Source organism: Nipponia nippon, unplaced genomic scaffold (assembly GCF_047370975.1).
Source record: "Nipponia nippon isolate SJK-2023a ecotype South Korea unplaced genomic scaffold, ASM4737097v1 scaffold_10, whole genome shotgun sequence".
NCBI lineage: Eukaryota > Metazoa > Chordata > Aves > Pelecaniformes > Threskiornithidae > Nipponia > Nipponia nippon.
This window is the reverse complement of record NW_028262291.1, coordinates 25799563-25821633: the sequence shown is the minus strand read 5'-3', so window position 1 is coordinate 25821633 and position 22071 is coordinate 25799563. Positions and strand designations below refer to the sequence as shown.

At 52.9% G+C, this 22071-nt stretch overlaps 1 protein-coding gene and 1 long non-coding RNA gene across 2 annotated transcripts in view; one reads left to right on the top strand and one right to left on the bottom strand.

Annotated features, from left to right (window-relative positions):
• LOC148057131 (uncharacterized) overlaps positions 1-10204 on the bottom strand; it is a 25685-nt gene extending 15481 nt beyond the window's left edge. The window contains exons 1-2 of the long non-coding RNA XR_015701901.1: positions 10084-10204; positions 3254-7125 (exon numbers count right to left, since the gene is read on the bottom strand). This is a non-coding gene — a long non-coding RNA (uncharacterized LOC148057131). The remainder of the gene's footprint in view (positions 1-3253; positions 7126-10083) is intronic.
• Positions 1-22071, top strand: part of ALX4 (ALX homeobox 4) — a 51456-nt gene extending 29385 nt beyond the window's left edge. Inside the window, exons 3-4 of the mRNA XM_087746016.1 lie at positions 7777-7905; positions 9979-22071. Coding sequence (XP_087602142.1) covers positions 7777-7905; positions 9979-10302 — 453 coding nt within the window. The 3' untranslated portion in view covers positions 10303-22071. The remainder of the gene's footprint in view (positions 1-7776; positions 7906-9978) is intronic.

Below are 22071 nucleotides of genomic sequence, written 5' to 3'. Positions count from 1 at the left end.
GGCTGGCACACCTCTCCAGTATGCTGAGGCACAGGGACAGGGCAGGGAGGTACGTCCATGTCTGATACGAGTGTCAGCTCCTTTATTTGAGCTGGTGTCCTGAGCTGCAGTGTTCACAGAGAGGCCTCGTGTCCTTGAGCTAGCAGAACAGCAGGCAGGTAAGCCTCACCATCACCCTAAACAAAGCTATTACAAAAACTGTTTTCTTCATGAGACTCGGCAGGGGACACAGGTTCATTAGTCTGAGTGGCAGCAAGCTTTCTCACAGTATGGACTCTTTTGGGGATGCAGAGGTGATCAGGACATTTGGTACCAGAGAGCATGAGGTTATACAGGAGAGGCAGCTCTTGCTGCCTGCTTGGCTAAGCAGGCACTGAGACTGCACAAAGCCTGGTGATCTGGAGCAAAAAGGTGCTCCCACCGTCTTGAGAGGAGCAGGAGAGTCAAAACAGCTGTGCTGCAGTCTCACTGCCTTCACCCACACAGGTGCCAGCTCCCATGAACTAGCTCCCCTGAACTAACTTGGTGGTCCGGCAGAGCCAAACTCCACATTGAAGGAGTGAATGATTCTCTGAATGCTGCTCTTTCCTCTGAGTCGGTTAAACCCAAGACCTGGCAGAGCTCAGAAGCATTTGCAAAAAAGGAGCACCGTCACTTGGAGCGGACATCCGCAGCTCACGCCTTGATGGCCATCAAAGGTCCCGCTGAAGCTTAGGTTCTCATTCTCCAGTCTAGCTAATCCTGTGACTTCCGTCCGCAGGCATTTATCAGCTCACCACCCCTAGAACCTGCATTAGCATCAAGAATAGCTGGCGTGTGGAGGCATCTGATTATCCTCTTATACCAGGAAGACTCCCAGGTCCCAGGCAGCCTGGCTTGCCCTCTGCTTTAACCTTCACAAGCGGTTGTTGCAAACAGTCAAAACAGTCAGGCCAGGATCCTTGCATAAGTCCATTTTTCTCTGTACATTTACTTCCAGTTTCAACTAGCTGCAGGATTTTTCTTCTCTGCTTGCCTAAATTGGTTTGCAGGGCTGGTGTGCTCTTCTTCCCCACAGCTGTTTCTCTTCAGGCCGGACACAGCTGCATTTCAGGAGAAAGCAGCACAATTCCTGTTGGTCCTGCCCGTAGCGTGCTGAGCGCTGCGGGATGGGCAGAGGAAGGCAGCGCTACAAACGTCAGTTCTTCTGCCGCTGGATGCAGCCCTTGATTTCCCAGGGACACATCACAGGTGCTGATGGGGTCTCCTGGGAGGCCAGACGCAGCATCAGGTTACCAGCTGCACAGTGCATGAAATTCCTTGCACTCAGGAATAAGAATGAGGTGCTGGAGGGTGGTGAGCTCCTCCTGCTCACCTCTGAGCCATGGCGTGAAGCTAGCACGTCCCGGCGAGCGTGCAGGGCTGGCTAACAGAGCCGGGTCAGGCGAGGCAGATGCAACCCACAAGTTCATTACGTATGACCCGCGATCTCAGGGTTTTTTCCTCACTTTACCACTGGATAACGCTGAGGCCGAGGGCAGAATTGACTCCCCAGGCAACCAGCAGAAAATTTGGCAGAGGGACAGCGCAGCCTGGGGGTTTCACCCTGCCCTGAGATAAGCGCCCCAGCAGCCTGCCGCCATGGGCAGCCGAGGGCTGCCTCTTGCAACCGCCAGCTCACACCTCTCACTTGGGATGGTGATGACAGGGCTTGTGTAACGGAGCGGCTGAAGGACTTGTCTAAGTGGCCTGGCTGCTCGAGCACTTACCCCGGGGTGAAAGGGGGAAGCACTTGCATTTCACTCATTCCCCCAGCCCCGCCGGGAAGGACTCCGTCCCTTGGGCTGCAGGCTGGCACCCAGGCAGGCACCACCTCGTGATGAAGGGCTGCCGTGCCGTCAGTAGAAATGCAGACTCCCTATCACTGGAGAGTGAGAACCAGCAGGCTCGTGCCGAGCGCTGTGGGTGCTGGCTGGGCAGGCTCAGGGGCACCCCGGCTGCTGGGTATTTCACACGAGTTCTCAGGGGACTGGGGCGGCCAGCTAGCGAGCTGCTTAGCCTTGGCACGGTGGTGGCAGCCCCCAGGAAGCATGGAGATGCAGCCTGGGGTGGCACAGGGATCTTCTGCTGATGGCACAGGGCTGCGCTTCCCATGAGGGAGGCTTTCGGGGCTGGGACCTTAGTGAATCACCCTAGTGCCTGTCTCCAGCTCTGGGTTGTGTTATAGCTTGTTTAGGCTTGGCTTTGGCCTCCCACCCCTCTGGGCAGCTCTGCTCTGTGGGGCCTCCCCATGCCAGCACTGCAGCTCTAAGGGCCATCAGCTCACAGCTGAAGAGCGGGCATGGGGCAGCAGCCCAGGAGACTGATGGCGAAGCAAACGCCTGCTGCAGGGACCAAGGGCCCAACCAGGGCCAAGGCAGAGGGCGGAAATCACAAATAAGCCATGAGCCCCTTACTTCTTTCCTCCTGCAAGCCAAATAACCACTCTGTACTCAGTTGCCCTCCGCCAAGCTGGCAGGGGCTCTGGCTGCTGTGGGGTGTCTGGGCACACACATATTGCAGCTCCACGGACTTTGAGGGGAGCCTAACAGTCCCTCTCCCAAGGAAGGTACAGTCTTCTAAGGGATGGCGAGTGTCCTGGGATAATTTCATGGAGGCCAGCTTCAGCTGCCTGCAAGGCTGAACTAAGCAAAGCACAGCAGCAGGAAGGTGAGGCGCCTGGCAGGTTTGAGGTGTGATGCTCCCTCCCACAGCTGAGCCAGCTTTTGGCTGGAGGTTGTCCCCTCTGGCCAGGCTCGGTTCCCTGGGGAGCGCACCCAGCCTCCCTGCTGCAGGCAGGAGCCGATGCGGAGCCCAGACAGGCAAGTGGCAGCTCTGTTTTTTTTCCATCCCTTTCCCAAACTCATGCTTCATTAGTGAAATAGCTGCTGGAGATCTCAGCGCCTGGAGAACAGCTCATACCAGTGGCAGGCACAGGGTGGGCCATACTGTCTGCGGAGCGGTGGCATCCTGCAGCCTGCCCCCTCTCCTGCTCCATTTCTCTGCCTGCCTTGGTTTCCAGCCATCACTGCTGGTGTCTGACAACGTCTAACCTAATTCCCCCACAATGCAATGCAATGGTTTCCCTCCCTGCCCCTCACAACCTGGCCCCTTGTTGCCAAGTACTATTAAGCTACTGCATGTCCCTATTTTCCAAAGTGGGAGCTGTGCATAAGCCCTGCACAGAGGCAGAGCCACCCAGTCAGGAAGAGGCTGCCAGGGCTCAGAAACAAACCTGTAGGGGTGTGCGGCGGGTGTTGTTCTCATGTAGGTCCTACGCAGTGTGCATATCCCATTCCTTTTTCGTCCTCTTCCATGTCTGGAGCTGCAGAGCCCCACGGAGAGCTCCTGCTTGGTACCAGCAACTGCCTGAGCATCCTCCAGCCCATCCAGGGCTGCAGCAGATGTCTGAGGCAGTAGCACTAGAGATACATGGTAGACACACATGTGTATTCACACACGGCTCCTTCCCCTTGCATGCAGAGACACATATACACATCCTCAAGCCCACGCCAGCCCGGCCCTGGCTGGTCATCTCTCTTGGGCTGTGAATATTTCTGCCTCCTGGCCTGCCCTGTGGCAGAGGAGAAAGAGGTGCGGCTGGAAGGAGGCTTTGCAGCCAGGGAATATAACCCCTCAGCCAGCCCCCCTCAGAGCCAGCCTTATGATTGCTGGGACCGTTAATGAAATGTTTTCAGCAGTGACCCTGTGATGCGGCAGGGGCATGAAAGTGAGAGGGAAATGTCAAACTCCGCTGTAGCAAAATCACCGCCTTGGAAAAAAAAGAAAAGAAAAAAAGCAAAGCAAAGCAAAGCAAGAAGTAATATATCTTGATCCCTTTTCCCCCATAAAACCCTGGGAGGCTGGTGGAAGGAGCGGAAAGACTGAGCTAAGCCTTCAGGAAATTAAACATGAAATGAAAACAAGCTCAAGTTATTCAATTCTCTCATCCCAGGCTCCAATTTCCCATTCCAGGCCACTGATAAAATGGTGTCCAGTTTCAGCGCTGAAGGATGAATTCTGGCTCTGTTCTTGCAGGCTGGAAAGCAAAGGGCTGGTGGCCATCTCTGGAAAGAGGGGAGAAGGCCTGGCCTGTAGCAGAGGGATGGGGTCCTGAAGACAGACGGACAGACAGATGGAGGCTGAGCAGAGGGAGGAGGGCAGCGGGGCTGGTGGGGACAGGGACAGGCAGAACGGATGCTGCGAGGCTGCCAGGGCAGAGCGGGAGCACATGACTTGAACGTGGCAGGCAGCTCTCACCCGCTGCTGGGCAGCGATGCAGCAAGGGGGGCTGGAGCACAGGGCGTGGGGCGCTGGGCTGGATCCGGCCCCGTGCCTGCCACCAGCCCACCGTCACATGAGCAGAGGCCAGCTTCCCCCTTCATCACTGCGCTGGGGCAGGTAGGAGAGAGGGGAAATCACCTTTTTCTTTAACTTGGAGGAAGGATGAACGCAGCGATGCAGTCCCCAACCATCCAGGCATGGCCAGAGGGGCCTGGGTGAGGTCCCGGCTCAGCCCATTCACCTGCACCCTGTGTGGGGCACGTGGGGCTTGGTGGCAGGGGCAGACCGGCAGCGCCCGCTGGGTGCCAGGGTCGCGGCAGTGAGACAGTGAGCAGGAGCCTCCTGCTTTCTTTGTCTCAGGCCGTTCCTGGCCTCTTCACCCCCCACAGCATGTCAGCTGTGTATGCATATGGATTTAGGTACCAGCATATGGCTGAATGTTTATGGAGACATGAAACATTTTCTGTTCTGTAGATTTTTATAGGGCTGATTTGGTACATCAGGGCTTATCAAAGCATTGTCTGCAGGAGTCAGATACATGACATTACCCTACACTCCCACTCCAGTTGTTAACACTGAGATGCAGCCTGCAACAACTGCTTATCCCTGCACGAAATACCCCATCCTGACCCCAGGGGACAGGCTGCACCGACTGCTGCGACCTCCACTGTCACATCCCTGTCCCATAGCAGCCTCTCGTGACTAAAGGTGACAGGCAATGAAAGGAAAATGGACTTTTGTTGGTTTTTAGATTTGCTGTTTAAAAGCAGGTGTCTTCTAAGATTGAGGAAGCCAAGAAATACATAGGATTAGTTGTTTTTCACATTATACGTTGCCCTGCCTGCCCTGTTTTCCGTGGAGCACTGCAGAGGCCTGGGGAAACCCGACTGCAAGATACCAAGCAGCCTAAAAGGACTTGGACCGGAGGAGAAGGGAGAACTTTAAAAAGTGGTCCAAACCTTGTTGCAAGCATTTTGGAGCAGTGGCTCACTGCCAGCCCTTGGAGCATCTCCACTGCCCTGGGCACCAGTGCTTGGACTGGAGACACTCTTCCTTTCAGCCTAGTGCGATGGTTTGCCACAGCTTCCCAGCCCACCAGCCACGTGGGGCTGCAATTTGGGAACTGCCAGTTTAAACCATTTTGCTCTGCCAGTACCAGTTCAATTCAGTGTGTAAATGAGGAGCAGCAGAGGAAAAGCCTGTGACAGAGACCCTGCTCCGCCTCAGCTGGCCCCGGGGAACTGCCCTGTGGCTCCGGCAGGCCTGGGGAAGGTGAGCACACAAACCCCATGGTGACAGCTTCAGAGGTCACGCTGCAGAGCCGGGCGCCACCGCAGGAGCCTGCGCTCAGCTGCTGCGCTCCCGGGCGGGTGCCCCGGGCTGGATGCTCAGGTGGGCTCCCCTGCACGGCAGTGCAGGTGTGTGGCCGGGCTGGCGGGCAGGCCAGCCGGTGCCTTCGCCAGGCAGGGGAATAGCCGCATATGCCTGGCATATGTTCACCCCAGCCTCGCGCACAGCCAGCGCTCTGCTCCCTACCTGCTCTCCACCCCTCTGTGCACAGCGGGGCCTCCCCGGCCCAAGGAGGAACCGGGTCACCACTGCTAACTTTGAATCTGCAGATCAAAGCGGCATGATCTGGGCCAGCCCTGGGACTGGCCTGCAGCTGGGCTGGAGCGGCTGTGCCAAGAAGAGGTAGAAGAAAAGCAGACAGATGCCTCGGGCATCAGACCTTCTCCAGTAGGACGCTCTTCATGTGAAGTGTGTGCTCAGCTGGGATAACGTTAGGACCTTTCTTGCTGGTGCTTTTCGCACCCGCTGAAAATCCTGATAGGGTTTTTGAATCGGGGTGGGGTGTTAATATCAGGTTGCTGCTTTGGGTATGGTTAGTCTGGCTGACTTGTGGATGGCCCATAGCAGTGACATTGCCATGACAGCAGTGCAGGGTACTATTTCCTACACCATCGGCAGCCCACGTGGGGAGGAAATGGCCGGGCGCTGTGCCATCGGCTCCCCGCACCAAGCAGATCAGAGCGCATGGCCAGACCCTCAGCTGGCCACGCGTACTGTGGGGCTGGCCACGGCGGGGAGCTGCAAGAGACCAGCGCGAGGCTGCCTACATGGTGGGGAGGGGGAAACTGAAGCAGGAGAGCCTGAAACGACTCTTCCAGCACAAGTAAGAAGGTCAGCTCAGACCAAAAACTACAGACCCTCAGGCCTGTCTCTCCCTGTAGCAGCTTCTATCTGCGCTGACGCAGGCTGCAAATGCCCCCACTCTCCTGCCCCCTGAAAGCCGGCCTGCCGCCCTCCCTTGTGCCGAGCGCCCAGCTCGCCCCGCTATCCTCCGAAGACATGAGCTGGCGAAACCGAAACCGGCGTCTGGTTTCCCCAGCTGGCTGTGAAGCGGTGGAGGTGCCCTGCAGCCGGGTGCAGGCAGGGCCGAGCTGTTCGTTAGCGGTGCCCCCCCTCTGCACGTCACCGTGTAAAACTCGAAGCAGAACCGAGCGGCTCTTGGACTGCTCCTTTCATGCACTGGCGTGACCTGCGCAACCCAGCCCCTGGTGATCGCCTGCATCTCTCAGTGCCTTCAAAGCGGCTCTTGATTGATGTGTTTCCCTGACTCACAAGCCTCAAGAGGCTTTGAAGACACTGGGCCAGGCTCTGATCTCTCTTATGCTGATGCAAATCAGGAGCAATGGTGCTGACAATAGTGCAATAATCCACACTGATGTCAAGCCAGTAAAAATAAGAGCAGAAACAGTGTTTTGGTCTTTCCTCTGCCTTGAAGGGATCTGAGCAGCACTGTGAAGCAGAGAGCTGCAAACCCTGCAAAGAAAAGTTGGTGTGAAAGCAAAGGACGTGTAACTCTGTAGAGCGCACTTGTCCTTTCCTGAGGCTAAGAGAAGGGGTGTTATGCATTTTATTTTTTTTTTAACAGTTAAGAAAAATAAGACTGAGAGTTCAGTGAGAAATGCAAGCTCTCAGCCCATGGCACCACCACAGCCAGGACTAGGCCTGGGGAAAGCCCCAGCACTGCTGTTTTCAGCCTGGTAGCAGCATACTCGGATGTGTTGGCTCTTCTCATCTGAGACTGGCTGACAGCATGAGAGCTGTGGGCAGTGCCTGGGTAACACTGATTTAGGGGTGTGAGGAAGACAGGTTATTCCAGGGCAAACCAGGCTGCGGGAGGCAAGAGCTGTGAATGTCCCCAGACAGGCAGGACACCAAAAGCTGGGCATTGCCTTTTGCCCAGGGTGCTCTCAGTCTGGGAGTGCAGGCTGGCCCTGGCCTCCCTGGGGATGCAGGGCAGGACTGCCGCTCCCGCAGGGGCTTGCGCGCAGAGCAGCGCTCTGTCCTCACACCACGCACACCCGCCCGCCCGGCAGAGCCCTGCATGCCAGTGGGCTCCCCAGGGCTGCGGGGCTCCCAACCACCACTGGCCCCCCTGTTCACAGCCCCCGTCACCCTCTTCCCCAGGTGTGGTTTCAGAACCGGCGAGCGAAATGGCGCAAGCGGGAGCGGTTCGGCCAGATGCAGCAGGTCCGGACCCACTTCTCCACCGCCTACGAGCTGCCCCTGCTCACCCGTGCTGAGAACTACGCCCAGGTGAGCACACCCCTGCACCCCGGTCCGTCCATCCCCATGCCTGCTGGACACACCGCCTCTGCTCCCAGTCCCCCCCAGGTGATGCTTTGCTTCTCGGGTTCATCCACCTGCCCTCAGGCAAGGCTGCAAGAGCGCTGGGGCTGGGGTTCTATTACCAAGCACTGAAGGGCCAGGAATTATTTAGCTGGGTGGCCTGCCCAGCTCCCTCATGCCCTGGCCCGGTGCAGCCATCTCTAAAGCAGGCACCAAGCCCAGTCCTGTGTGGCCTGTAGTGCAGCCACCCTTTGGGCACAGGTCACCCTGCTAAGCACATTCTATTACACTGTCCTTCTCCCATCACATGTGCTGCTGCCCACTAACTTCCCACTGACTTGGAAAAGGTCCTGAAGGCTATTTCAGGCCTTAAAACCAGCAGTTCCCAGGAAGGCTTCCTGTTGCCATGCCTAGGTTTCCATGCCCCTTCTTTAGGAGGTTGGACAAAAGCATTTTTCCCCTGGCAAATTCCCACAGCCATCTCCCAGCGATGGGCTGTGGTAGCCGCAGCACGCTTGGTGACGTCTGGGGATGCTTCCCAAGGGTCTTGTGGGTTTGTGCTCCAAAGGAAGGGTGGGAGCAGCCTTGCTGGGGTATCTGAGGCTGCTCCTGGGGACTGTCAAGACCGTTCCTGCCCTAGCCCAGGAGGAAGGAGACACAGCTCCCTCCCTCCTTAACCTCCCATCCTGGGAGACCTGTCACCTCAGTAGCCTCCTAAGCAGTGGGCCAGCCCCCATTTCACAGCGCTGTCTTCAGACGCTGCCAGGGTAGACAGGCGTTCGTAAGCTCGAGGGCTAGGCTGTGCCCCCGCAAAGCACTCCCTCCATCCTGCCGACTCCTCTTCCCGCCACCCAGAATTTGCTTCAGGGCGCAGTTTTGCAGGCGTGATGGTCTGAACCCGACTTGTCCTCACAGATCTGCTGGGAGTCCTTCCCCCCGATGCCCTGGCTGTCAGCTACCTCCCCAGCCAGCGCTGCACCAAAGCTCCCCTGCAGCCAAGCCAGGAGCGTTTGACCTCTCTCTTGCTTGGCTTCTCCCCCAAACTGAACAAGAAGCCCTTATGAAACAGCTGAGAGCTGCCAAAGCAGCTTTTCAAGCAGAGGACGCTCTCAGCAGCCTTTTCAGCACTCTCTTCTTTGTAACTTATACTGCTCCCTCCCTTTGTACTGCCCTCCTCTCCCAGCCCTAGAGATCAAAAAAATGAAAAGCAATTTGCAGGAGGTAAGAGATCAGAGAGGGCCCAAAGGCGAGTGGTGCAGCGGGGCGGGGGGATGAAGGGCCCTTTGCTCTCTTGCTCCAGCCAGCTGCTCACCTCCTCCCTGATTTCATCCTGCGTGCCCGTCCCTCCCGCCACAGCAGACCTGATCCCGCTGGCAAATACTAAGCCCCCCTCTCTTCTTCTGCAATATCATTTAATGAGTAACCCTGCAGGAGCCCAGATGGCCACGCAAGGCAGCCCCACAGGGCTCTGCTCTGCGGCAGGGCAGGCAATGCTTCCTCGATGGGCAACAAGCACCGCTGGGGAGAGGGGCAGGGAAACTGCCTGTGCTGGGGGCTGCGGGCAGCTCAGCTCCGACAGGCAAGTCCGTCTGGTGCAAAAAATCTCCTGCCTAGGTAAAGCTGCCCTGAGCTGGGGCGGGAGGGTGGACTGGTGGTCTTGCAGCATTCCTTTCTGCCTGTTCCCACTATAGTGGGTAGGCCCACAGAAACACTGTGGATGACACCAGGTTTCCTGTGCCAAGAGCTCCAGAAAGTGCTCATGGTGCAAAATACCAGAGAAATAGCTGGCAGGGACGGAATGGACAAATAGAGATACATCACAGCAGAGCAGGGGCACAGTCCTGCTCCCCTGTGAGTTTGTCTCCAGCACTCCCTGCCCCTGCCAGGGCTGGCATGTGGATTTTGGACGGGACCCATTGGCTCTGTGGGCAGGCTACTGATGCCACTGCTGGCGAGGGCCGGACACTCTCTCTCCCCTCAGGCCTGCCACTGGCCGCGTCCCACACGGAGCAGCCCTGACGCTTCTTTTCCCACCCCCAGATCCAGAACCCTTCCTGGATCGGCAACAATGGCGCCGCCTCCCCCGTGCCCGCCTGCGTCGTCCCCTGCGAGACAGTGCCCTCCTGCATGTCCCCCCATGCTCACCCCCATGCGGCTGGCGGCGTCTCCGAGTTCCTTGGCGTCTCCGGCCCCGGCAGCCACGTGGGACAGACTCACATGGGTGGCCTCTTCGGCACAGCCGGAATGAGCCCTGGCCTCAACGGCTACGAGCTGAACAGCGAGCCGGACCGCAAGACCTCCAGCATCGCTGCCCTGAGGATGAAAGCGAAGGAGCACAGCGCCGCTATCTCCTGGGCGACATGACAGGGCTGCAGCCCAGTGCCTGCGAGACACGGAGAGAGCACATGGGGACAGCCGAATAAATCCATCCGCTTGGACTCCAGACAGCAGTTGCCTCCTCGGGGATCTGAATGCAGCACTTTTAGTTACCCTAGGTATATAAAGTACACATGTTAACGTAAGTGGAGTGTTTCCAGCATGAACGCGGCAGCTCCCGGCTTCCTGGGATCAGGCAGGGCGAGGGAGGCTGTGGAGCAGCACCTCTTCCAGTGAGATCTGGGTTGGGATGCGTCCCCTCTCACTGCCACCTCCCTGATAACCTGGGCATTTTTTCTCCCTGCTCCTTTTCCTGACACCAGATCTGCCTTTCCAAAGAGCAAGAGCCTGCTGGCATTTCAGCAGCTTCCCCTCTCTTGTCACCCCCCCATACACACACACAACTCCCCCTCCTAATTTGTTGACAGTGTTGATCAGATCTGTTCTGCCCTGGGCAGGGGACTGGATGGGGACTCTGGCACCAGCAAAGAGACGCCTCTCGGGCTGCTCCCGTCCTCTTAGCAGGAGCCACATCTTCCCACAGCTGAATGGGGAACAGGGCTGAGAAGACACCTGAGGACAGGAAGAAAGCAACATTATCCCGTCTCCTTCTACCCTGCTTCCTCTCCATCTCGCAGTCTGAGGTGAAGCACAGAGCCATAGAGGCCTGTGAAGGGGATGAGTCTCTCCCCAACATGGCACGGTGCCACCACGCTGGGAGTCTTTGCCAGCTCTGTGGTCACCTGGCTGGAGGTGCACCCCAGCAGACGATAGCTTCCCAGCACGGCTGGCTGCCCCAGGGAGCGCCTGCGGTTTGCTTTCCCACGGTCGTAGTCAATGTTGAGGCTCATGTGCATGGTGGGGCAGCAAAATGTTTCCTCTGGCTTTCACTGGGTCGGGAATTGCTATCCTCAATTTAGAGACAGCAGCTATGGGAGGGGAATACAGTTGCTGTGTCAATCCACAGGTCCCCAAAGAGACTGCTCTGAGAAACAGCTCAAGTGCTAGCACACAGCCATGGTTGCGTGAGGCCCTCAAATTCCTCATACACCTTGTCCTGGGGTCAGATACATGCAATGACAGCCCCTCCGTGCAGCCCTTGACCAGGGCCCCCTGCACACACCTGCTGCAGGCATCTCCGCATGGGGGACGGAGCAGGGAGCAGGGTGGGAAGGGACCCAAGGCTGGATGAGGTGATGCTGCCTCATCTCCAGCCACCTCAGATCCTCTTCACCTTGCAGAGGAAGCAGGAGACATCAGAACTTGCCTGGTTTGTCCGAACCAATATGCGTCCTCTGTTTTTCCCTCCCAGCGCTCTTACCTGCACTGTGCTGTTAAGTAAGATCTCCTTCACAAGGCTAAATCTTTTCCAAGCTTTTCAACGACCTCGTAGTGCTAGGAATAATTTTGGAACATCCTTTTACCCCACTGAATCATCACCAAGGAGAAGCTGAAGGTCATCTGAGCACTATCACCCACACAGCATGACTATGTAGGCTCAGCAAGAGCTGGGGCAGCCGTCTCCGAGATTCACAAGGGAACTACAGGATTTTACTCCCATAAAAATTTGTGTGTCACCCTGCCCTCCCTCCTCATGCTCAGTATTAGGGGATCTTGTAGTTCAAGGTCCAGAAATATTTAGTGGTCTTGGAAAAGGCTCCAAATAAGCTAAACCCAAATGTCAGGTTTCAGGTTAACAAGGTATACAAGTATTTCTATAGTGCCTAGGCAGCCATACATTACATAAATGATACACCATTGCTAGGTCAAATGTAATATATATTTATTGGAATAAGAAAAGACCAGTAGTACTATCTCTTTTCTCTCCTCAGAAATGCTAAGAGACGCCTTCCTTGGCACTCACAGGGAACCAGCACGCATTTAACCACACCATGTGTACGACCAGGGCCTCTCCCATCACAAGCAGCCAGGACTTATGTCCCAGCCTAAACATTCAGCTAAGCCATCAGGCATGGTGGCTGCGGTGCCAAAAGTGATGCTGATCACTGAACCAGACAGGATCACGCTGGCCAGTTGGAGGGGTACCTCACCCCCACCGGGTGCCCCAGCAGCCACTGAGGGTCCTGGGCCACCCATGGACCGGTGACAGTTTCTCCAGCCGATTTTGTGCAGGCAGCTGAGCACAGTGCCGAGAGCATTTCCCCAGGTACAGCGGGGAGCGTGATGCTTGCCATGGTCGGCAGGCAATCCTGCGGAGGGCTACTGCCCGAACAGCCCAGTAACGTTACTGACAAGGCAAATTAGCACCAGGCAGCGCTGAGGAGTGGGTGGTGGGGCGGGCGGGCGCATGGGGACGGGGCCTGCAGGCACCAAAGGCAGGAGGGCCATAGCCATTCAAGGGCTTAGCTGCATTCCCTACTGAAGTTAAAGGGTAGTTTTTCCTCACAGACTTCCATGGGGCCAGGATTTCACCAGAGCTGTTTAACAGCCCAGAAGATTAAGTGCTGCATCCCTTGTCTTATTAGAGAGAGAAGAGTCTCCTGGCAGCAGACTTGGCATTTACAGAGGCTTGGCCCCCGCTTTCTCTCACCTTAAAATCCACGTGCAAAGCACATGTCGGAGTCACTCAAACTATTTTAAAGGCCACCGTGCATGCCCAGCCCTGAGCCTGCCTGAAAGCATCGCTAGGCAAGGGGGGATGTTGCTCCCCGGAGTCCCCTGCCGCAGGGCTTCCTCCCCGCTGCTTGCCGCGGGCGGCCCCGCCGCTCGCCAGGCTCTGCCTCGCTTCTCCGGGCACTGCCGCCACACCAGCACTGCCCCTCACGCCGTGGGTCACGCTGGGAGCTGCTCCCCGCAAAAGCCTCCGGGTGCAGCTATTCAGGCAGTTTTTAAGTTACGTGCATCCGTATTTACACACCTTTTTTAATTAATTTAATTTTTTTTTTAAACTAGCTGTTAAATTAACAAGAAAAACTGTATAAATATATATATACTTATATATATATATATATGTATCTTAATCTAGCCAACCTGCAGCTACTGCATTTCTTAAGGGTCACAGGGTCAGTGATGTTCTTGCAATTTCAAGTTACCACGATGATGCCTTTTTTAATTATTATTATTTTAATACCTTTCAACTCTATTTATGACTTTCTTCTCTATTTATTTCTTATTTAGTATTTTACTCCTGTCCATACATTGAGTTGCGATTCCCTGGCTTGCACTTGCCTTCGAAGCTGCAAGCTTCGTCCCCAGCCACCACCAAAATGTCTCACAAGCCCTGGCTGCCCCAACACCCACCATGCTAGTGCCTGTGGTGGCATCCTCCGTGGAGGCAGCACCCTGCTAGCTGGGCTCTCTCAGCTGCCCGCTCCGGCCTCCCGGAGGTAGCAAAACGTTCCTCCCGAGCAGTCCTGGCCCTGGCCATGCAGCAGGTACCCTACAAGGGGGCTGCCTTACGTTGCCCATGGTTAGAAACACTGAGAGATGTCCCAGAGCTCTGAGACTAGGAGGAGGCAAATGGTGAGAGCAGCACGGGTTCCTGGCACTGGCTTACAGGCAGTCGGGTGCCACTTGCTGCCAAGTACTCGCAGGCACTTCTTGCCTACGAGCAGTAGTTAGCGCTTCGGTAGCAACTGCAAACCAGTGGTGAACCAGGCTCGGGGTTTGCTGGACCCTGCAGTGTCCAAGCTCTAAGGGTTGCTGTGCCTGAACAAGCTCACGAGGAGAGGAGCGAGACGGGGGCCAGGTCAGCCCCCCGGCTCATCGCCCTCCGCCAGCACTGCCGCCTGCCCGTGCTCCTAGCAGGCTCTCCAGCCAGCGGCCGGGCTCTGGGCGCCTCCTCTTGACCACGCTACTCAGTTCAGGTCTCACTGCCCTAGTGCCTACCTGGGTAGAGAGCACAGGAAAGATGACCAAGACAGCAAGGTGAAGGAGAACCAGCTTCCCTCTCGTCTAGAGCCCACGGCAGCGTGTGAGCAAGCGCGCATTCCTGCCGAGGCATACAGCCCTGCCGGAGCACGCCTGGCCCAAGCCGTGAGCACGGGCAGGGTGTTAGGGGAAGGCCACGCAGAGGGACAGCACGTCACATGTCGTCAGGTCGCGGAGCTGCAGCACGCGTAGCTTTGCCTGCCCCATCAGCCATGGGGACGCGGCGCCAAGCCAGGCCGGGTGTACCGGGCGTGCCGCCCGAGTAGGGCCGCTGGCTGGGTTTCTCTGGCGGTGGAGGTGTTTTGGGGCAGGGAGGCACATTTCTCTGTTTCCCAGAGGACACCTAGACCAGGCAGCACGTTGTAAAACACTCTCCAAACAAAGGCAAAAAGGTAGTTTCCTGGAAAAGGTTTGAAAAATAATCAAGCAGAGGCAGAGCCCCATGTTTATTTTGCTGCTCTGACTGACACAGCAGAAAGCAAACAGACTGAAGGAGAAATTAAACCCAAACGGGAAGGGGGGCAGAATCGGATGGAAAGTCATTCAGCCCTTTACAGCTTCCCAAAGGGAGCTGGGAGGAGGCGACGGAGCGGCCTTGCACCCCCTTAACTCTTTGCTGGTAACACGGTTCCCCACTCCCCCCGCATAGCTAGGTAGGTAGGTAGAGCTAGGACTTTTATACTACTGATTTTGAAGGACAGTTTTCAATGTATAATAATATATCGGTTTAGGTGTGCAGTGTTTGAAAGAGAGACTGGGAGAAAGAAAGAAAACAAACCTCAATCAATATTATTGGTTTTTTGTTGTAAAATATTGTAACCTTGTATAAACGCAAACTTTTTTTTTTTCTCTTTAGCTTAACGGCCTGGGGTAGAACATATTAAAAAAAATAAAAAAGTTTTTAAAAAGTTCAGGAAAAAAAAAATCATTAAAAATGTTGCCATGTGAGGTTTGTGCCATGCAATGTTATTGCCTATGCAGCCATGTATTACCAGTTCATTACAGTGGAATATTAAAAAAGAACAAACAGTCTTGCAGCTTGCTTCTTTTTACCTTTTTTTTTTTTTAAAGTAAGTTATTGCACTTGCAGCTTTTTTGTTTTCTTTTTCTTTTTTTTTTTGGGGGGGAGGTGGTAGAGACTGGCATTTCTAGGCACCAGCTTTTATTTTTCCAGTTTTTGAAAGGAGTGGCATCGCTGGGAAGCACCCTGCTTCCCAGCCACCCCGGCCGAGGAGGCACAAGCACTGTTGTTGTTTTGGTTTGCAATAAACTCTTTCTCTTCTCTCCTCTCAACTGCAATCTGCCTGGTTTGTTCCTGACTCATGACAGATGAAATGTGATCAGAGGGGCCTCCAAAATCTCACATTAATTGAAGTTGGCAAAAAATACTAACAGTGCCCTTTTGAACTGCTGACACAGTGCAGAATGGATTAGCCGGGGGTAGATTAACAACAGGTGGCAGCTCACGGGCCCACTGCCTCTCCCCGTACAAAGGAATGGTTAACAGCCAGCAGCCAGGCGCGGGAACATCCTGCCTGCCAGCTCCTGGCTAACCAGGGCCTCTCCGAGAGCATCACCACTAGCCAGGCCAGAGGGCACCGTGGCCACAGGGAAGAGAGGAGGATGGTCTCCCTTGCTTACTGCTCAGGAGCTGCTGCTTCTGGCAGAGCTTAAGCCTTGCAGGGCTCCTGCGGGTCCCCCAGCCCTTCCCAAGCAGGCCGTTACAAGGCAGCAGGTAACCCATCATGGCTGACGCAGGGAGAAGCGACTTGGCAACAAGATGCCGAGGAGCTGGGGAGCCTCAGCTGCCCAGCTCCCTGTGCCACGGCACCACCGCTTTTACACAGCACAGCCACGCTCGAGGCATGGCGGCGCGAGCTCTCCTGAAGTCCAAAAAGAAGACACCCAGGGCTGGCAGCGGGGGGGACCTTCCCCCCTGAAGGCGCTCCCTTCTCCCACGTTCCCACTGGCCCAGTCACACTCCCTCCCCTGTGCTCCTCTTTGGCAGAGGCCTCCAAGCCTCACCCACCCTCTCCTCCGCCGTGGCTCCGCCAGGTTCCCCAGAGGTGCCTGCCCGCAGCCAGACGCTGCTCACTGGGCCGTGGGACAGACCGAGCCCTCTGGGCTTCGCTTCTCCCCGCACCGAGGGGAGGGCTGGCCTCAGTCCCAGAGGTTCCCAGGGCATGGCTCTCGCCCCACCCCACCGTGGGGAAAAGCGGGTTCTGGGAGGGCCCTTTCTGCTGCTTTTGCTCCATGAGACTGCCTTTCCCTCCACAGAACCACCGGCACCAGTAAGAGCCCAAGCCCCTGCACCTAGACGCTGGGTGAACCAGAAAGTGCCCTTTGTATTCAGGCAGAGCTGAGGAGGTGCCCAGCAGCTGTCAACAACCCACTGAAACCCACAGAGCCCCTCTGGCCTTTCCATCAGTTGGCTGGGAGCATCAGCCCAGTTCAGATGGAGCATGGCTGTTTTTCATCTCGCAAAGAAACGGATAACGCAGGTGCTGTTGCAAGCTTATCCATTCCTCTCACTTGTAGGAGAAAAATTCCTTCCCTCCCCAAGCACTCAAAGCCAGATTCTCCAGATGTTGGCAAAGCTCAGGCTGTTGAGAGCCTAAAGCCACTTTCAGTAACATCCTAGTTGTATGGGTTTAAATCAGAAATTGCTCCTGGCCTGCACGTTGCCAAAGAGCTAAAAAGTCTCTCTATAAACTCTAGATAGTGGCAGGACCCAGATCAGAAATGCACATTCTTTTCTTGAAGCTGCACTTCCCTACTGGCATTACAGGAGTTGTTTAAAACACATGGAAAAATTTCGCTCTAGGAGATGTGGCTACAGTACCTAGGTTAACGCGTTCCTTCTCCGCTGGAGAATACAACTCTGAGGCAGGGCAAAGTTCGGGCAATTTTAATGAAAAACAATTTTTTCTTCCTGTAAACTAAACAGATTTGCCTTTTTTCTTCCTCTTCTTAAAAGCAGGTTATTAACCTTTAAGCAGATGGATGTACAATAATCTTCTCATTGGCAAGGAAGGTAACAGCCATGCAAGGTGCGTCTACTTAGGGCCAGCTGGAGCCCACATGTAAAGGTGTTGCATTTAATCTAAGACAAACAAGTGTTTATTATTTGTGAAAGGATCTTCCACTTTCTCTTGCTTTTCAGTTCGTAACTTACTCGCAGGGCAAAGACAGATGCTCCGTGTTAGCAATCTGCTCCTTCACTGCAGCCTTGCTGGATTCCTGGATCTCATTTTACGGTCCGTTCTGCTTCGAACCTTCTCCCCTGCCTGTCTGTATGAAGTGTGGCAAAGGGGCTATTGTTCCCATCAGTCTTTGGCTGAAGGCACCCAGCGCTAACTGCGCCAAGCACGCAGCTGAGACCTGGCCCTGCCTTTGAAAGAAAGGTTTCACAAAAGAAGGGCCTGTAAGGTTTTAAATGGCCAGACCAGCAGGTGAGAAACTGTTCTTCTTCAGTATACAGACATGCAGAAGGGAATGTAGAGCCTTTGGTCTGGAAACCTCAGCTACCTTTCCAAGGGAATATGGGCTTATCTATTGGACGAGCATAAGATGTTCACGCTGAGAAGGTGGATATTTGTAAGTGGTGCTTTTCAGTCGGTCCCAAGCTTTGGCTTTTAGTTTTACAGGTTCCCAGTCCTGCACGGAATGGGGGTGTGGGGCAGAAGAGCTAAGCTTCATCCTTAAAAATGCAGGGTGCAACAGCAATCACATCTTATAATCACACCTGGAAAACCTCACGCGGGTCTGTATATCCCAAGTTCTTCACACCTTTGTTGGTCAAATGGTCCAGCTTTCACCTTTTTCCAGTCCCCTGCCAACTAAAATTTAGGAAAAATCCAACAGATTTGACTTAGTAATTAAACTGGTATTTTCTTTTTCTTATGACTCTGTAGAAACAGTCACAACATGGATTATTTCTGTTTATAGATGGTTGGTTCTCCCCTTGCCCATCTTATCTGTTGTCTTCCCCCCTGCATACAGTCTGGTACTGAGCACTGATTCAAGTTCCTAGGCCTAATGAAACCGTGACCAAGTTGCATTGATCTCAGTCCGCAGTTGCTGCAGAGTCGTCAGGCTTGGCGGGAGTGGGAGCACTTCCTATTTATGGAAGTAAACAGGCATTTAGAATAAGTAAAGGAAATTTGACAAAGAATTACTCGATCCTTTTCCAGACAAATGAAGACAGCAAACAGGCAACCTTGCAGGGAGAACCTTTGAGCTGCGCTGTTTTCAGTCGGAAAACTCCCTGCGTGCTGCTAGCTCCATGGCACTCCACTTAATTGCCTCAATTGTTGCTGTTATCCTTTAATGGGAAACATAACTCGCTTTCAAAGCGACCACAAGAAGCTGCAGACAGGGGAATCCTGAAGATCAGCAGAGGTGGGACTGCCTTACAGCCATTTCCATCAGGCTGAAATTACACAGAACGCACCAGGAATGTCTCTAAATGGCTTCAAGCCAGGGCAGGCTGAAGCATGCTGACACTGAAAGTCAAGGCTAACGGTCCTCTACCTTGGTATTGAGCTACCCAAAACTCCAAACAAACAACAGTTCAGACAAAGTGTGGCTGTTTTTGCTAAAACACAGGCTTGGTATACTGGTGTTCAATCCCAGTTTTACTCACACAACTCCTAAGGCCTTGGGTATATCACAGCTTCTCTCCATTTGTTTCTCTACAGTAACAGGTAAGAGGCTGATCTTACTAAAGCAGGAGGACTGTGAAGCTCAATTTATTGCACTTGGATACAGCAGCGGCAAACCTCATAGAAAGATCTTACAGAGTCCTACATGCACTCCCAACAGCATGAGATACAAGTGAAGGATCCATGACTCCACAGTAAAGCAAAAGTGTTCTAGCCGATTTCTCTGCTAAGCAAATGCCATCTCTCTACATATCAATGTTAGCAAGAGGCCTGAAGTGATTACCTGCTTACGGGATAACTCTCAGATCCTACAGAAAGATTCAAAGAATACTGTGTTCACAGTTTTCTGGCAATTTTTGACAGAAATTATTTCTTTCAGCCTAAAAATTAAAAAGAAAATACAATATAGGTGGAACAATTGCCTAGTATTTGCTCTGCTCTTCCCAACTCTTCAGGACCAGACCGAAAATAGCAATTGGACCAGCTCACTTTCTAGCATATACTTCATCTAACACAACTTTGCAGAATAGTTTTTTTTCTTGCTTTAAATACATGGAGGAGACTATCCATGATTGCAAGAACTACCTGTAAACTAAAATGTAAACTACAAGAGAACATGCTTTGGAGCAGTCCTAGTAAAATTTAAACATGCAAGTCTTTAAGAAGAATGATGAAAAAAATTCATACTCACTCTGTCTGATCTCTGGCTAGGGCATTTAAAATACATTTCTCATCAGCACCATCAATTTTAGTTTTTCTTTCCTGTGTTGTGCTGCAGTCCTGTTACAACAGCAGCTTCCATGTAAAAGGGCTGGACAGAAGATTTATGTAGTACTAATTACGCATTTTGAGATCTTTCCTGATCAAAAGGTGCTCTACCTGTGAGATGTACCCAGGGTACCAGACATCGATTACGGAGGGCATTCTTGCCAAATCTTTAAGGTATTTTTAACATGAAAATTGCCCACCTAAATCCATTTTCATGTCTCTCAGTATAGCGTTTTTCCAGAGTGCTCAACACTCACCAATACAACCTAAAGCCAAACTGAGTCAGAAGTGCTGTGCATCTCTTAAATCCCACCTCACAATTATTTTGATATCTGTATCTCCAAGGCCCTTGAGTTTAAAAGGCCTGTGAACTGATAATTGACAGGGATAAACTAGTTGCTGCAGTAAAGCATATTTGAACCACACCAGCAGAAGAACAATGGTGGCAGGAGGTTCAAGAGCAGGAGCTGGAGATGGCAGGAGAGAATAATTCGGAACATTAGGGCTTGAATTGGCATGTCCTGGAATGAGACAGTGGAGCTGTGAGGAAAGAAAGAGTCAACACATTGTAGGAAGAGCTGGTGATGCTAAAAATGTATCCTTAAGACTCAGGATGACCGGCAGGGCAAGGACTGTGGCACATCACGCCCCTTGCTATGCACGGGCAGCAAGGTGCGCCACCCTGCTGCAGCGCTTCTGGAATCAAAGAGCTGCCACTACACTGAATTCCACCACCTCAGTGACTCAGCCAAAGCTGTTTTCTCAAAAGCACAATTCTTCAACATTTGCTGTCTCTCTGCACAAAAAGAGAAAGGATCTGTTCCCTATTTCTCCAAGACAAATGCTACTGTCAAATCTTGGCAGAAAATTAGAGTAACAACTACTCTCTCCAAAAAGGTGACTGGGATGAATTCGTGCAGAGCAAACTTCTACTTCAAAGACAACCATCCAACTCCAGTTATGGGAAAGACAAAATACTGACAGATCTTTCTAAAGTACACTGTGGAGATTCAAGTTTAACACAGATTTATGTAGCAAAACAGCCTGTCACTGCAATTCTCCCTTCTAAATGCATCCATGTTTCCTTCTGCTGCTCCAGAAGTGAAATACAACAAACACTCCTTGGATTTGCTTTTTAATATATGAATATTAATCTTTTTTTGATAACATATATACAATGAAAAGTTAACAATTACCTTAATTTAAAGATTGACAACAAACCCATTCCAAATCAGACATACAGGTACATCTTACCTTTACAGATTTTGCATCAAGAACATCACAATTATAAATGCAGAGGGGAAGTAGGCCATTTTACAAATTTTTTTTTACAGTCAATTGCCCAATTTTCTCCATGGCACAAAACAGAGACAAATTACCATCTAAATGAGACGGCTCTATAAAAGCAACTGTAGAACGCCACAGGACAAAACACAACTGAGATGGGTCACTGGGCATTTTGTGGAAGGGGAATCCACTCAGATACTTTGGGATGCAGGCACAAGGACCTGTTGCCTTTTACTGACCTGAGACTATAGATCGGTTTAGGAGGGCTGGTTAGGCTGCCTTCACCTAAAAATATTCCACCAACTATTTGAAATCTTCCATGTCTTTTAAGACTCTGTGCAAAAATCCTGGCTCACTGAGAAAGAACCAAGAAATCACAGCAGCTTCACAACTCATGCAAGGAAGATGTTACAAACTCAGTTATACTGCTAAGACCTGCCAAGCTGAGATCAGCCCCAAAAGAACCGCCAAAACCGAAGCGACTACTACATTGTCACAGCTACCCTTCTAAAGCGAACTGTTCAAGGGAAATATGCTGGTATTTCCTGATGCTCAAGCACCAGGACATAAATCAATAGGAAGATTCAGAAGATTATCAATAGGAAGATTCAGATTCAGAATAGGAAGATTCATGTGAATGAACCTGAGAGGTTGCAAAGGAGAAAAACAGTGAGCAACAAACCCTCCTCTATACTGTGATACCCACTGTGCAGACAGCAGTTGTCACTGCAACAGCTATCCTTCTAGCTCCCCAATACCCCTCTCCCACAGCAACTTAGGAATGAAACAAAGACTGCAGCAAAAAACATTTACTAGTAATTAAACGTTCCCAGAGAATCGGATGATACAGTTTACAGGCACATCCCACGGGAGTTATGAAGTTAAGCATCCCCTCAGAGCTATTGTTCCAATATGATTTTCATTCACAGCACATCCACTGCGTTGGGCAATAAGATAAGTCTTAGTGGGGGTGAGACAAATAGGAGCAGATGTTTCCTGTTTCTAGCCTGACTTTCATTTGGTTTCTGTCACTGCTGCCTATCCAGCTTAGGAGAGGGGGTGAACCGTGATGCCTAACACTTGTCCTATTGTTTGGGGTTTGGCAAAATCTGAGGAATAAGGTTGCTCACAGTGTAACAGAAAAACA